General features: G+C 37.7%; 2 protein-coding genes across 2 annotated transcripts; one reads left to right on the top strand and one right to left on the bottom strand.

Annotated features, from left to right (window-relative positions):
• Positions 1-90: 90 nt before the first annotated feature.
• LOC105688906 lies at positions 91-1,250 on the bottom strand. The gene is made up of 4 exons (XM_012405550.3): positions 1,050-1,250; positions 713-910; positions 534-641; positions 91-445 (listed from the first exon to the last, which is right to left on the bottom strand). Exons 1-4 carry the CDS (start codon positions 1,112-1,114, stop codon positions 172-174), a joined length of 645 nt encoding a protein of 214 aa, XP_012260973.2. The 5' UTR covers positions 1,115-1,250; the 3' UTR covers positions 91-171.
• Positions 1,251-7,912: 6,662 nt separating this feature from the next.
• LOC125502044 lies at positions 7,913-10,170 on the top strand. The gene is made up of 2 exons (XM_048659543.1): positions 7,913-8,722; positions 8,796-10,170. The coding sequence occupies exon 2, from the start codon at positions 8,866-8,868 to the stop codon at positions 9,979-9,981; it is 1,116 nt and encodes a 371-aa protein (XP_048515500.1). The 5' UTR covers positions 7,913-8,722; positions 8,796-8,865; the 3' UTR covers positions 9,982-10,170.
• Positions 10,171-17,496: the final 7,326 nt, after the last annotated feature.

The raw sequence follows: 17,496 nt of genomic DNA, 5'->3' as shown, positions 1-17,496 counted from the left end.
CACAAGTAATTCATGGTGAATCCAATACAAATAATGATTCTTGAATAGTAAAACGATGAGTGGAGTATTGAATAACCGTTGTTTGCGACATTGTGATTAACAATTTTTACTTTACGCTCCATAATCGTCCAGCCGATTGCCACTCGTATGAAAAATATTTTACAAACTTATCTAAAGAGATGTATCATTACCATTAGCGTTGAATTTCTTTCGCCTAAGACGTTCGAACAAAAATTTGAAGCGATACATTTTTCTCCTATACATTCCTAGTTGCCTAGCCAAATTCTTATTCCTATGTCTCAGTCTTGCATTTTCTGCCCTGAGTCGTTGTTCTCGTCTCAATGACAAATGTTCACCTACGTCTACAGCTTTGTCCACAGTTGCATGTAGCGAGCGAAGAGGTAAGTCTTCCGTCGTATCCAAAACTTCTTGTTCACTAGTTTCGCTGAAAAAACATTTCTCAAATATTCGTCTGCTTTTGCCGGAATAACCATGATTCGTGAACAGGTTGCACTTGTAGTTGGATCACTTACACGTAATATATTTCAATATTTTCGTCGCCAAGCTCCGAACTGTTTTTGTTTCCCTCTACCGTATCCTCAGTTTCAGGATGAATTATCTCGTCGCTGTGTTGTTCTTCTCTGCAACAATTGCCTGTCGTTAAAGTCTGACATACTCAACATATGATTTTTATTCTTCATTCAATACTCACGTCCTCGCTATATCCGTGTTGAAAATTGTTGGCACTGACTCACTTTTCAACATGCGTCTCTGGCAAAGGCCGCTGTATCGGAAGCATTCCCTTTCAAAATGCTGACTGCATACGTATAAATACTTTTGTGTCAATGGAGGGCAATGCGCCTCCAATACATCCAGCCACTTTTTTCGCGGCTCTTCACGTGTTGGCAATCTATGCAATAACGTTTAGCGATGCAGACGTCGATGTAAACAACGACATAACCTGTACAACTGTCTTTTACGTCTTTCTCGGTCATCAGATAATATACACGTGAAATTACATTCGGAAAAAGAAACTTGACAATACTTACTTGTGAAAACTAACGCTGTACCCATCATCCGACTGCAACTTGCAGACGCAACATTTGAGGACCATGATTTTGTGGAAACTCTGCTTGAAGCAGTAAGATCGCTATTTTTAACACGTCGAAATTGAAATTTTGACATTTCGTTCGATTTTCGATTATACGCATGCGTTGTCTCCAGAGTGATAACACCGGCACACAAAAAAAATTAAGTAGAATGTGCATTTGACCGGACCTACCTTCGGGTACGTAATTTGGTCCGCTGAATCCGAATTCGAGGTCAGTTCGACCCCTACACCTTCGAAATTTCGAGAAAACTTCAAAAAACGGTAAAAATGATGAAAATTGGCAGTTTTAATGATAAAAAAATGTTTTGGAACTAAACTAAGCGTGATTTTCATGTATTTCGATCCGCTGAATATGAATCGAAACTTTATTGAGACCACGAGCCATTTTAAATGTGAAAAAATCACACAAAACTCTCGAAAATTTCGAAAAAATATAGTTTTCATGATAAAAAAACTTCTTCTGGTCCAATTCAGATAAAATTTTATATCTTTTGATGTATTCAATTCGCATCTTATGTTTTTTAGTCTATTCACCCTCTAAAGCTGGAAAAATTCGAAGTCAGACTACCTCCAATTTTTTTTTTTTTTTATTTAATTTATTTTTCCAATCTTTATTGTTTTTTGATTCATTGAATTGATTTTCATCAATTGCTTTCCAATTTCGTCATCTTTCAATTGATTATTAGGGTTGTTTTATTTTTATTCCAATCTTCTCTAGAATTTCTATTCGTGTAGCGAAGTTTTATGTACTTGGCACAGTAATTGATTTGGATTCTTTTCTTCCTATTATTCATGAATTCTTCTAATTAATATATTTTGACGGTAGTTACTGTTGAACATTTGATGTACTTGGCGAACTTTTTCGCACCGTAGGTGCCTTTCGTGGGATTTCATAACTTTTTGTATGTTCTCAAAGAATATTGCAGTATTGATTACGGTGTCTTTAGTATCCTATTGTGGTAGAATGATCATCGGGTTAGGAAACATTCAGTTACTACCACATCTGAGTTAAGCAATTATCAAAAGATTCCGTAAAGTTCTATGCGTTTCTATTTTAACGAATAGTTACTCTGTAGGTTGAGTTCATGTACATCAGATCATGTGTCCTATTTAAATAAAGGCTTGATAGCTGCTATTTTGTGAATTGGCTTACACGTTCACTAGGTATATTTGTGCAATTATATTACAAGTCAGCAGGCGCAGTATCCTTGGATCATTTATTTGACGAAATGGATCTTGGATTCCAAGCTGCATCTTATCAACGTTTGACAACATACCAAGGGAGAGATCAGTTCCTTTTGGGTAAGATGGTAGTAAGCGTCCAATTGAGCTGCATCAGTTTGCTTGATTTGTGATACCAAAACAGAAGATGATACTTCTTTCATAATCCGTATGATTGTGGGTGAGAGGAGAGCATTACTCATAATGAATTAGTACAGTGAGTATGAACTAAGAGAAAACAATTATGGTTGACTCATAAACAACTGCTAAGCAGATGACCAGGTTTCAGTCTGGCTGCAGATTATGCCGAAGGGTAACGTAGAGAATTTTAAACTTCATACATTTGATTCCCTTCAACTTCAGTTTATTTGTTTGAGAAAGCAGGAACTTTTGGTTTGTGGTATTGGAATTGAAACTGATACGTCCTTCAATATCGGTATGCTTAAATGAGAAAAGGTAATGTCAAACTTCATGAATCAGTATACTTGGTATGACGAAGGGCATAGATTGTAGTTGGCTCAGAAATGATTGCTAGACAGGTGACCTGGACATAATTGGGCTGCAGTTCGTACAGCCATAAATCTTGAATTGAAATCAGTTTCATCTCCGCGATCTCTGCTGATTACAATTAACGATTATTCAACGAGTTTCCTCCTTGTAACCTCATACACGGTCAGTGCGCTGGCGAGACACGCGATCTCCATGTTCGATATTCTGATTATCGATAGGGATGAAAAAGAATCGCTGTGCGGTGGCAAATTCCGTAAAGAAATGAGTTCGGCTACGCTGACGCCACCTGCTAGGCGAGCGTTATAACCTTCTTGCTACTTGGTAAAAACATTGAGTAACTATACTTCGTACTAAAGTAAACCTCGGTTACCTGGTGGTCGGGTTGAATTGCCAATTCCGAGTGATTTTGTGCAGCCCATTGACTTTGCAATTTTGTAACTTGCGTAGGCAAGGAGTGCGCCGACGCTGACTGTAAATGCCATCGGCTAACCCAAGTCCTAGTGGAGAAAAAGTGGTGATTTTTGCTGATTGGTCTTCTAAAATCCGCCATTAGAAGCCGCGGCCTAATTAATTTATTAATTCGTTGATGACATTGTTTTCAATAAAAAAAAAATAATTATTTACTAAATTTTTATTTTTATGTTAATAATTTTTTAAATTTCACAAAATAAAAGAAATTTACCAGTAAAATTGAGTAACATTTATGATGATGAAAAATTAAATTGACTCAACCTAAAATATTCCGTTTTTGTTTATAGTGTTATTGTGGTGTTATCGTTGAATCTTCTATATTTTTTCAATTATAATTATTTTCAATTATATATTTTAATATTTCCAATTGTAATGGTTTTACAGAAAAGCAGAGAAATTGTAATATCTTCATAGTTTGTAGTCATTTTTCGAATTTGTAATCAGATTCTTGTTTCCTTGATAAAAATATAAAGAATCTCTTTCCTGTCATCGTTTCTTATTTTTCCCCCGATTATGCCTTAATTTTTTTTTTTCAATTCTCCAATTAATTTTCCGATTACTCCATCTTTCTGAGCCTCTCAAGAGGCGCCTAATGATCTCCAACTGGAGGTCCATCATCCCAGTTTTATCCCTCATTATTTCCGATTATTTCAAACTTTTTTCAGTTTTTTTTTTTTTATTTCAATTTTTGAAACGATTGCACATTCATTCGCCCCATGTGAGGTTGCCCCTGCCAATCTTCGGTCAACGTAATATGTAACGTTAATACACCTCTCTTACGCAACACATTGCCTGACGTCAAGGGGCAAGAAACCAGCGATTTTAGTTCGTAAAAATTACACCTCATAGCGCTAAATGTCTTCCGTTTTCCGTTGACTGATGATAACTTCAGTCAACGCGTTTTCGGTGTGATGCGGGTGTATTTGACATCGGGCGCCTGTCAGTGGCAATTTCACGTGGGGTACGGAATAATTATTTAAAAACTTAACAAAAATAGGGAATAATTCTGGAACCCGACTGTGATCTCGCAATTTTTCGTGTTGCCGGGAAGGCGTTGACGAGGAACAGTCGGAAACTACGAAGAAATTATGAGGCTTAGTAAAAATGTGACTTACCTCGATGGCTGGAGCGTTGAGCGAGCCGGACGAATCGGGTACCGGGTGTCGATTTATCAGCAATCAAACTCAGACAAGATATCGTATTCACAGAATCGTATATTTCAAAGAAAACAAGCGATAAATGAGGTAACGAGCGGCTGAACAAAACATGATAGATGACACAAAGAAATTACATCAATTATTGAGTCTAGGTCGAGCATTATCAGGTAACTTGTTAAAATATGAACTTGGATCAAGGATTAACTCGAGTAATGACTTTGACGATTTGTATGGTTCGGCAAAATTTCATTCGAGAAGTGAGGTCAAGGACATCACTCGCGTTCAGTGTACACACCACCGATGCGCAATTCATTTCAGAGTTGTAATATTTTATTTTATTATTACTTTATATGATCTCATAGCTCGTAGTATCAATCAATGTATATTATTTATTCCCTTTTTAAATACTATTTTTCCTGGCGTTCATTATGAACATGATTTAAATAATGCTTCGGTCCTCTTGAGGTACAAATAGACTGGTCAATAAATAATGAGACGCCACCAAATCACAATATAAATGAATAACAAGTATAAGTAGAATAAGTAACAAACGAATAATGTAAAGTAACGAGTAAAATACTCTATGTGTATAAATAAAATAAGCGACACGTAACGGGTATTAAATAAAGTACAAAATAAATGAACGCGTGCTAAAAGTGTATATGATAAAAATAAACAATGAAATAGTAAGAACGGGATATAAATATAACACAGCACCATAAAAATCACAATCGTTAAAAATCCTATGTTCAGCTCGATCTCCCTGGCGTATTAACATTTATTGAATATATATATATATATGCGAAGCTTATCTTAATTATAACGTGCGATGCTCACAACTGCCCAGGGGGAAGAGACGGATGTTAATTTCGCCTTTCGGCACCTTCCTCCTAATTCCCCCCTACTCCTACCTATCTCTTTCTCTTTCCACGTTTTTCCTTTTTCAATCAGTCATGTTTGACCCGTTACAGAGTTTGTAATTCGAGTTTAATCGTTGCAAGAACAGCGGATAAATTGAAGATCTGACTCGATTCATCGACTCGAGAGTATAAGTTGATAATCAAAGGTTTGACTCGATAGTTGATCCGATTGTGAGTGTTTTCGGTGAGGTGACGATTGATTTGAGAGAACCAGATGCATGATGTCCGTGCTTTTTCACATATGGGCAGTGCGAACTCGGTAGAGCACTTCTCGACCCTTAATCTCTATCTAATCTTACGCAGTACACATCTCCGACTTATTTCTATTCGTCCGAGGGTATTGACAATGGTTGTTGATTGAGCGGACGATAATATAACCTAAAAAAATGTCAGGGACTTGCGCTCTGGGGTGGTTGTCCGATCCTGGTACGCAGGTTCAGAGACCCAGCCTAACTCGTGCACGTGCGCTCATGAAAGTCTGATGTCTAAAAGGTTGGAAACTGAAGCGAGACTATACCGATACGATGGAAGATATCATCGAAGATCGAGCGAGTGAAGTTTTCTACTTTTGTGGTGCTTCGACAGCTGAGCTGCGATTGAATGTAACTCTGCAGGTTTATCGGTATAATCTCCTTTCTACGATCTTTCGACGGGTCGCTCATAGCAGGTGTTTAAATAACGATTGCTTCATTAATAATAGCATAACTTTCGATAAACCATGATGATCCAAAGTATTAATAAAAATATTGCCAATGAGATTGTAGGGTGGAGTCTGATGGAGTCTCGGTATGTGAAAGCTCCTTCCCTTTGCTTTTGGGGTTGAAAATTTTGCTGAGATTCTATAGTGCACAGGGTGACTGGTTGGACTGTGACATTATCGCAGAGTTCCGTTGGGATATCCGAGACGGGAGCGGCAGTCCCATCAGGTGCGGAGGGTTTCTCTTCTTCGGTGAGTTCCCTTTCTTCGTATCCACGTGCAGCGATGTCAGTGACAAGTTTCGCGAGCTGGTTTGTGAAACGTGTGCCGATACCTCCCGCAACGATCGAGCCCAACGAGGCCGCGAAGGACCAGATCTTCTCTCGGGTCGGTTACGCGATATTTTCCAGGACATTTTCGTCCAGCGGCAGTTACCGACACAGAGTTCCCGTCGCACGGTCCGGTTTACCGTTCGCTCTCTGGAATATCATTGCGTTGAACGGAAGGCCTCTCGGCCGAAAACACGACGTGCTCTCGTCGAATTTCCAAGTTTGTTTCCGCCTTCTGGCCATCCCACTTCCGGCCGAGTCTACCGGGTCGGTGCGTTTCCACGTGGGTTTTGCTGTCGCCTCTGTATCGGGTGGGAGGTCTGCTGGGTTATTTGTGGCTACGGTTGAGGTTATATTCGCACAATTGTCAATTTTCCTTTTCTGGTCAGAGGTGTGGGGTGCATCCGACAATGATCAGGGTATCGATGAATTGTAATGCTGCATTGCCCGACTGTGGTGGAATGGTAATTCGAAAATCGAAGTAGTTGGACGTTGGGACTCGTCGCATTCGGATTAACACCGGTGATGTCGCGCATTCTCCGACGTCGACGAGGTATGCAGTTGGTGCATCGCAGTTGAATATGGTTTCGCTTTGGTCATGGCCAACCAGGCCCAATGTTTCTACGCGAAATGGCAAAACGAGAACTAGTTGGATCGTCGTGATTCATCTGGGATCGAATATTTTTTACATTGATTTTATGAAGATTAGTTTCTTACGACTATGATACACTATACTATACTATAATATATATGTACATATGTTTGGTGTGATTATTTCGAGTTCACATGGGTGAGCGTTCAAGATCTCTTTATATTTCTTAGATTTTGAGTATCGAGTCCACGTATTCTACATTATATTGTTCGTTTTACGTTCTTCTGGCCCATTTATTTACCCTTTGCAATATGGCGGTGACCCGTTATTCGATGTCATTGATAAACTATTGTTAAGCAAGAGGACCCAAGAGGGTATGAAATATATTTGTATGCAATTTGCGACCAGGCCCACTATACAATTCTGATGAAAAACGTGAGTAGACGATATCACGTGACGAATAAATAAATGAAACAGAGCAATTGGGTAAATTTAATAGTGGAGAATTTATATGAATACGGTGGACATGTTCCAAGAGTCACTCTCGTCGGAGGTTTTGACGTTATTCAAAGTGATTCGATAGGCGAAAGGAAGGGGAATTACGTTCTCCAAAATGGCCGCTGGTGAGGTACGCCTATTTCGTGTTAAACTGGTGAAAATTGATTATTTCAACTTCTGTAAAAAACAAAACAAATTTGAAATTCATACGTAGTACATCCGCATTCGTTTTGGTCTTGGCGTTGCCTCGAAGCGTTTTACATAGAAAAATGTTCTCCTTCGAAAAGAAAATGGCCTCCTAAGCCCAACTTGTATCTATTCATCACGTTTATTTACGAAAATTTGGAATTTGCTGGAAAAATCCGAATGGATTGTACATTTCATTACACTAATGTAGGAGTAAATTTTCAGTAATCATTCACACGTGGGGTCCACGCTATTTTTAGCCATAAAAAAAAATGAAAAAATTCACATTGTATCATATCGTGTCGTGAAGCGCATTCTCGCACCACTTTCTCAGTAAATTTGGCAATCAATTTCCGTTCAATGAAAATCTAGAGTTCAGTGTTTACATGGGTGTTAAAAACCATTTACCACTATGGGTGGGTTATTCCAGTTCCGGGTAAAATTTAGTCTACCTAACAGGTAACTATCCGTCAGATAAATATTACCCGACAGTTTACCGGAAACGAGTTGTTCCATGGATATTTGTCCGGCCGGTAGTTACCTACCGCCGAAGAGGGATATATCGCAATGGCTGCTTCCGGAATCGTTCCGTACCTCCTTCACTACGGTGAAAAAAACTTTCGACCACTGATATATTGGTCGAACGTTCAATTCAAATCTTCAGTCAACGTTCGATATTTCACGATCACTGTAAAATTCGCCACGAAGTGTTTCAAGTATTGCGTATGACTTGTATCGTTTATTGTGAAAATTTTCAACAATTATATACAAGTAAGATGTAATGCTTGAATATATAAATGTAAGGAAAATATCCTCGGTCAATTGAATCGAGCGCGCCACTAGATCGGGAATCCAGATCTCTGCGTATACAACAGAGATCATCCAGGTGACAAAACAATTAACGTGGCAGGAAACGTGATTAGTATGATTGAGTGAGTCATATCAGTCACAACGGAATAAAACGAATAAATATAATCCAAAGACAACCTTGTGAAATTAACATTGAATGTTGTTTCTTTGTTATTTACAGGTAGGAATTAACAACTAGACTAAGGATTTCACTGTATTTTTGTATAAAATAATAAAATCTTTGTTATTTACAGAGAAATTATTCGTGTTTGATTTCACGTGAAAAATTAACATTATAAAACAACATTCTCGTCGTATATCACAATGGACAGACTGCAATTCCATTTTAAAGTGCTCAGTGCACAGGATGAAAAATCTAATGTACTGTGCATAACTAAAATCAGCACGCCAGATGGTCACACCTATAGAATCCCACAAGATTACCTCGCTGCAGGTATCCACGAGGAGCTATCTAGAACATCAATATTTGCTAGGGTAAAAAAAACGTGCACACAAAGAGGACAGGTGAGAAGAATCTGGATTACTTTGACTAGAGAATTAAAAAAGGTTTATTTTGATGAGGAGGAAAATTTACAATTCCAAGATGAGTACTTAGAAGAAATAATTGAGGATGCTAACATAAACTCTAATCTTGCGGAACAACCGCTAATACAGATGTTAGAAAAATTGCTTGAAAAAAACCAAGAGAGAACTGAAGAAAAAAATATAGGCAAAATAGCTAAAGAGTTTATAATTGAAAAATTCGATGGTAAAAATTCAAATGTGCATCAATGGATGTCTAATTTTGAAAAAGAATGTGAACGGTTTAACATAACCACAGAGGAGAAAAAAATTGAGATCTTAAAATCATTTATGGATAGAGGCGCTTCGGATTGGTACAGTTGTACACTTCTCAAGCTCACAATAGAAGCTGAGTGGAAAGATTGGAAAGAAAATTTTCTCAATACATTTGCTTGTAAGGGTTGGTCTCCGATCAGATACGCGATGACATTCAAATATCAAACGGGCTCGCTGTTGGAATATTCTATAAAAAAAGAAAAACTTTTATTACAAGTGAGACAAACCATTGATAATGGAACATTAATAGACCTTATTGCCACAGGTTTACCAAATTACGTAGCCGACAGAATTGATAGAGAAAAATTACAGAAGACCGAAGATCTACATAATGAAATAGGTAAATTGGAACATTTAGCCAACAAGAAAAATTTAGAAACAAGGAAAAACAGTAAATTAAGCGACAGAGGAATAGGTGAAAAGACACAATGTAAAATATGTAAAGATAAGGAAAAAGGGATACGTTTTCATCCCGAATCCGAGTGCTGGTTCAAAGCTCAAGAAAACAAAGGGAATAGCATAAAGCAAGTTAATAATCTAACGTTGGGGGTAGAACTAAGTAACGATGATCCAAAAAACTAATAGTTCCACCATTAATTGAACTCAAAGTTAAACTAGATGAGGTTTTAGAAGTATCTGCTATTTACGATTCAGGTTCTAACATCTCTTTGATAAACTCAAAACTTATACATTTAAAATCTAAAAATGGGAATGTACAAAAAACGAACTTGAGAACGATTAATGGTGTTTATACAACGAACGAATTGATAAAAATAATGAATATAGAAAAATATATAAATGTATTCATAATCAATGATGAAAACTTCAGGCATAATTTCCTAATAGGATTAGATTGCATAAAAGAATTCAAATTAATACAAAATGAAAAACTAGAGATAGAACAGAAAAATTCGGGTTCTACAGAAACAGTAAAAGAATACGAAATAAACTTCAATGAACATGTTGAAGAAAAAACTTTTGATGTTTTAACAAATCATTTGAATGATTATGAAGAAAATATAATAACGAACCTAATAGACAAATATGAAAACATATTTGCGAAAGATAAATATGATATAGGCACTGTAAAAGACTACGAAGCCAGAATAGATCTCATAATTGATAAATATTGTAGCAAAAGACCATATAGATGTACGATTGAAGATAAGAAAGAGATAGAAAAACAAATTTCAGAATTACTAAAAAGGAACCTAATCGAAGAATCGTACAGTCCTTTCGCGGCACCTGTGACATTAGCTTATAAAAGAGATGAAAACAGGAGCTCAAGACTATGTATAGATTTCAGAGATCTAAATAAGATAATAGTGCCACAATCACAACCATTTCCATTGATTGAAGATTTAGTAACAAAAACAAGAAACTGTAAATATTTTTCAAAACTTGATATTAACTCTGCATTTTGGTCCATCCCATTACGAATCGAAGATAGAGGGAAAACAGGCTTTTCAACGCAGGAAGGTCATTTCCAGTGGACTTGTTTGCCATTTGGACTAAAAACATCACCGGCTATCTTCCAAAGAATTTTAAGTAACATAATAAGAAAACATAAATTATCAGACTTCACTGTCAACTACATAGATGACATATTAATATTTTCAACAACTTTCGAAGAACATATAGATCACCTATCAAGATTATTGGAGGCAATAATGAAAGAAGGATTTCGTTTAAAACTCTCTAAATGCACATTCGCATTGGATTTCGTGCAATATTTAGGTCACATAATAAAATGCAACTCAATTTCTCCAATAAAAGATAACTTGATTTCTATAAAGAAATTTCCAGTACCGAAAAGTCAAAAAAACGTTCGACAATTTTTAGGAAAAATCAACTTTTATAATGAATATGTACCAAAAATTTCACTAATTCTCGAACCACTGCACAATTTATTACGAAAAGGGCAAAAATTTATTTGGTCCAAGGAATGTCAAGAAGCTTTTGAGTATATGAAAAATTTCCTCTGTACACAGCCAGTCTTGGCAATCTTCGATCCAGACTCACCAATACACATATACACAGATGCTAGTATAAAAGGCATAGGAGCTGCGAATAAAAGGCGTAAATATGTCTACTTTGAACAGTTATTATTTTTACTTCCATGCATGGAAAACCGACTTACTGAAGGTAACCTGGAAGAGGAAAATTTTCTATCAAATGATGAGCATGATGATCAAGCTGGTTCATCCACTCCCACCCCTATTCGTCAGCGGAAAAAGAGACCTAATGTAACGAAGCAGACGGACGTGGATGAAGCATTATTAAAGGCATTAAATGAGCCTAATACTGATGAAGATGTGAACTTCGCTTTGTCACTGGTCCCTTCACTCCAAAGTTTAACCGCAGAAGAAAAACTTGATGCTAAAATAAGTATTCTTAACGTTTTTAAACAGATAAGATCAGCTAGGTGCGTTCAGTCTCCGCCAACATGTACGTACAACAGAGTTCAGCAACCCTTGTACTCTTTTCCAATTTCGCAACCGACAACCATTCGAAACATTTCATCACCTGGCAACTCCAACGATACAGCCCAGTCTTATTATTCAAATTTTTCAGATGAATCGCAAATATATGACTTGTAAATATTTTCCGAATTTTGTAATATTAATTCTAATAAAAATAGTTGAAAAGTATTTGTGGTTTATCTTACCTTATCGTAACGCTCAATCTCTCCTCCACAGGTATAGAAAGTCTTAAATTTGTATCCTCCTTCGCTATTGCTGGTCCAATTAGCTTGACAAGTTCATTGAAGCTGGTAATGCTCATTCGATAATAGGCGAAAAATTTTTTCGGGTAATCAAGTAATTTGGAATGCATAGTGTAAAATTTTCCACTAACTAATCTGTCACTGAGAATGGGATGCACCCAATGCTCTCGCAATCTCTTCTTGATTATCCTCCTCCGGAGTATGATGAGAGCAATAATTTTTCTGGACAACATTTTCATATTGTGTGACCGCTTCAACAGTCCGTTACAAACTAGTTCGAGAATAGTCGGCCGACTGTTGGATAGTCTGCGCCCTGTTCACCAACCAAACTGTTTAGTTGGCTCGGTGTGCGCACTTTCAGCCCAACCCGACTAAACTATCGGCCGATAAAAAGTCTGCAGTCTGCGGGGGCCCTTAGTACGACAAAACTGTTTTACCGGGGACGAAGAATTTGCGGAGCTAACAAAACCACGTATGAACATAAAAGACGTACTAAACAAAAGTACATCTGGAAAGCATATACTGAAAGCGTACAAACAAGAAAAAATGTTATCACGAAAGTCTCGTAATATTTTGGTGGATCTGATCATTACGGAAACACTGAATAATGAAAATACGTATGTATTATACAATTGAACGTGAAGAATGTAAAAGTGTAATTAATATATTAGAGAGTTATGATTTCTTGGTGCTCGTTACATTTTTTTCTTCACTATTTGAAATTATTAATCCTGTTTCCAAAGCTCTACAGCATGAAAATAATGACTTACAGAAATCTAGTATTTTATTAAGCAATCTTTTAAATAGACTGTGCCAATTAAGAAATCGGAATTCATTTAATAGTTTGCTAAATGAATCCGAAGATTTAGCAAAAGAGTGGGGGGTAACAGCTGTTTTTAAAAACAGTAGGCGAAGGATAACGAAGCGTTTTTTTGATGAGTTATCACAAGATGAGAGAATTTCCGACCCGGAATCCAATTTCATAGTCAATGTATACTATTACTGTTTGGATATATTAATTTCTCAAACTAAAGAAAGATTTCAGAGCCTTCGCGACCTGAGTAGTATGTTCGAAATATTACAACCGGAGAAACTCGTATCTTCTTCAAGCGAAGAGATTGTTACGTCCCACGGGACTCCTAAATTCGAAATTTTTAATATCCCCTAGATTTTAACTAAACCAAGGTTCCAGAGATGACCATTTGAACCTGAGATCTTGCAGATGTGGAATTTGGAGAGTCGGTCGTAAAACCCTAGAATAGTCTAAACAAATCCCTGGTCCGCGCACACATTTTCAGGCCAAGACCCTTTTCTTCACATTGTAAACCACTCCGAGTTCGAAATATTCCATTAGCTTCATACATTGCTTCAATTATTAAGAACCAATTTTTAACATTTACTAATGAACAATTTTAAACCGTCTCCGCGTTAATAAAACATTATCACACACTCGTTACACTTGTTAAATTGAAAGAATTCAGTCAAATTTCAATCTTATAATATAAAAACCGTAAAAAACATGATAGAACCTTCGTTCAAAAACACAAATCAATGATTCAAATCCACTAAGAATTTTCCAACTCGGAGTTGGTGAAAATCCAGTTTGTTCATTGAATAATAGTAAACTTTCAAAAACCGAACAATTTCTCGAAGATAGTCATAAAACTCAAGTGTTTGTACCCCAGAAAACTACCCCAGCATAACCAGGCCCAAGTGGGAGAAAAACTCAACCAATGAGATATTTTAAACATTTTGAACAAAATAGATAAACACATACGATTGGAAGAACCCCCAAAAGAAAATTCTAACCAATTGTAGATATTTACAAAACACCGCCCTCAAAATCTTGGTATAAAAATTGGAACCCTGTCACATCCCGCGACCACAAAACACCACCCCACCAATATTAATCGCTTAAATTTCCTTAATCATCATGGTTTATCAAAGAAATTACCTATTGTATTATATATAGACATACTTATATCATTAAACCATAATTTTAATTCTTTATTAAGAATAACCCACCAAGGGATTATAGAAGGAAATGATACCTATACCAAGAGTTCCATACGAAAGTGGCCACTCCATACGCCTGACTAGCGACAACTCATCTTGCGTTTACCAACACACGAATTTTTCACGTGCGTGAACCTCCGTCGGTATCAGCAGTTAGGAGCGTGCGAAAAATCTGAAAATTGGGATCTTGCCAGGGCCCCTGAAGCAGCTGCTGGCGCCTGCCAAATTACGTTTTACACTGTACCGAATTATAAACTACGAATTTTTGATTAACGTCACATAAATTTCCGCATCCGAATAATTCCAGTGGCTCGGAAATGTTGTTAATAATTTGGACTCAATCTTTCCTGCGAATGTGAATGCAACCTTTGCGACGCTTGGACTATTTGTTTGCTGGATTCAAAAGCGAGAGCAAATGCTCCGCGAGGCGCCAGCAGCTGCTTCAGGGGCCCTGGCAAGATCCCAATTTCCAGATTTTTCGCACGCTCCTAACTGCTGATACCGACGCAGGTTCACGCACGTGAAAAATTCGTGTGTTGGTAAACGCAAGATGAGTTGTCGCTAGTCAGGCGTATGGAGTGGCCACTTTCGTATGGAACTCTTGGTATATACCTGTAATCAAATTAGTCAAGATGCCAAACACCATAGAATTTAAACGCAATTATCAAGTCATATTCTATTGTCTGGTGCACAAACGCACACCAGCGTTATACCTCAGCATACGTGTTCCCTACGCATGCGTATCTTTCAAATTCATAGGAACTCAGCGAGATACCCCGCCTTAGGAGTAGAGGTGGCTAAAATTGTTTATGTTATCTGCCACCTCCATGGTTCACAGCCTCCTCCCAAGACCCTTTTAATAAGGGGAGGTTGCGGGTCTCTCCCCATGGTCCACGCGGACTTATAAAAGCTCCTGCATCAGAACTAGGGACACACAATCCTTTTTCCGAGTCACTTCTTAAATCACAGTTAACTTTTGACCTCTGACCAATCATCGTTAGCTCTGGCCGAATTCGCCATCTAAAACTTAGAATACAGTAGCTCGTACAAACGCGAGTGATCCTTTAAACATTTAGCTGTCCTTACACTCCTTTTATTAATTATCATACTTGGTGTTGGCATCATTATCATCATTTTTACTATTATCATTATTTTGCATCCTAAGCTAGTTGCATTGCTTGTGAAGTCATTTTATTTGCCATTTTCTAATTATATTCTTTATAATTATTTGAGACATTAATTTGGTGTGAATTGACTTGCTGTTACCTAACAACCACTACCCAGCTCGCCCTGGCACGCTACACCGGACACACCGAAAAGAAAGGTAAGTCGCATCTCTAAGAATAAAATTCATAACTTCCTCCCAGAATCTTCCCATATTCTACTAACTCCTTCTAGCCTCCCGTATCCCCGTACATGTGTACAAAATCGGAGGCATTGTCGTCGCCATCGGAGTAGGACGTGAACGATCCGCGATATTAACTTAGTTCGCGACCAACCCCGTATGTGACAACTCGACTGAAAAATGACACCCACTTATTCTCAGTCCACTCATTCATTCGGTGCTTGACTTGTAAACTACATATAGATTTCTTGCTAGTTATTGAACTCCCTACTTCTTATTGACTTACTAACCGAGTCACTTACTCACGTTCAAAACACACAATCAGTTTTTAGACTCATCCACCAAAAACTTGACTTCGGTGCAGTTTTCTAAAAAGTTGAATCGGAAGTCCACCGGTGCAGTTCGCACCGTCTTCTCCAAATCCAAATCAATTCGAGCAAGGTGTTGTTTTCATACATACTCGTCTCATTCCAAATTCTTACTTCCCCAATTCATATCACTCCCGATTCTAACTTGAGTTTTCTGATCATCTGTTAGTTAGTATTTTTATATCGTAAATTTTGTATTTTATATTTTATTCTGGAAATATAACCACGTATTCATTCAAAATTCACCCTTGTTTCCAATAATTAATTCTTCAATTTTATCAATTTCAAAGTTATTAAAAAGGAAAAGTCTGTCTCAAAACGACCACGCTTTAACCGGCTGTTGCTCGTTTTCCTCTAGATTTTCCTTATGAATCGGGCGACTATTGAGAAACTCGCTTAACCCGGCCGTAGTTATCTCAAGAACCAAGTGATTCTTACGAGTAAATTCGATTTTTCTATAAAATTCCATATTCAAATGAGGAGGAATGCTGGACGCAGGGTCCAGTTACGTCGGCTTCAGAACCAACTTAGACAATCTATTGCAGTTCCCGAAAACGAAATTCCTCAGTTTATTTTGGACAGTTATTTCAATACGGAAAACTTACCTTCAACCTCTGATACCCCCGAAATCCCCAACCCTTCTACCTCTTCATCAGCCAATAATTCTTATCCCCGACTAATTCCAATAGAGTTTAAACTTAATTTTCCCGATTATAAGCAAATCAATAAATCAGATCCCAGGAGACAAGCATATAAAACCAAATCCCTCTTCGAGTAAAACATCATCCTCAAATTTCCCGTGTTATTATTAACCTCCGCTATTTCCAACTTTGCACTGGTCTCGAGTCCCAGGTGAAAAGTGGGCCTAGCACTTGGACCCAAAAAATCGAGACGCACACACTCCTGTTCACGTAAGATCCATCCCAAACAAAACTAAACCGATCGGACGTAACAAGATATTAATAATGCTCGGTATCGAGCCCTGCCGCAATTAGCCACCGCTATAGCACCAGAGGAAATCTCGGCACAAACTAAAAGCTCGTGGAAATACGAAAACCCCTCTAACCTTGCATCTGGTGGAATCTATTCAGTTGAAGATCTAGATAAATTGCGCAACAGTATCATGTTCCCGGTCGAAAAACCAGCTGTATTACACACTATCGCAAGAGAGGCTACGGGACAAGAATCCCTACATCAAGGAATATCAGTCAACAATTTAATAGACGAAAACGCAATTAAGCGCACCATCGAAAAAGCTTGGGGACGAATTTACAGTTTTTTCTATACAGTCGGTACCTTTAGTGTTACGTTAGTCGGTGCATGGGTAACTTTCAGAGCCATAAAATTCGCGATAGATACTCTTGTTCACGGCTACGCCCTTCGCACCATTTACGGGTGGAGTTTATGGCTTCTCGGAGCATTATGGGATTCGGTAACAAACTTGCTTCTACATCTTAACAATAATCGGATGAATCAAAAGCCCCAGACCAATGTAGAAAACCCGGATAATGAAAACGACAATCCCAACAACCCTCGGGCAAATCAAGAAAATTTCGAAATGATCCAAGTCAACTCGCAGAATAACCAGGAATCGGAAAGCACAACTCAGACACAAAACACAGCACCAATTAATTCAGCAGCCC

This window comes from Athalia rosae, chromosome 8 (genome assembly GCF_917208135.1).
Source record: "Athalia rosae chromosome 8, iyAthRosa1.1, whole genome shotgun sequence".
In the NCBI taxonomy this organism is placed as follows: Eukaryota; Metazoa; Arthropoda; class Insecta; order Hymenoptera; family Athaliidae; genus Athalia; species Athalia rosae.
The sequence above is the reverse complement of the archived record's forward strand: the minus strand, read 5'-3'. Positions and strand labels throughout refer to the sequence as shown.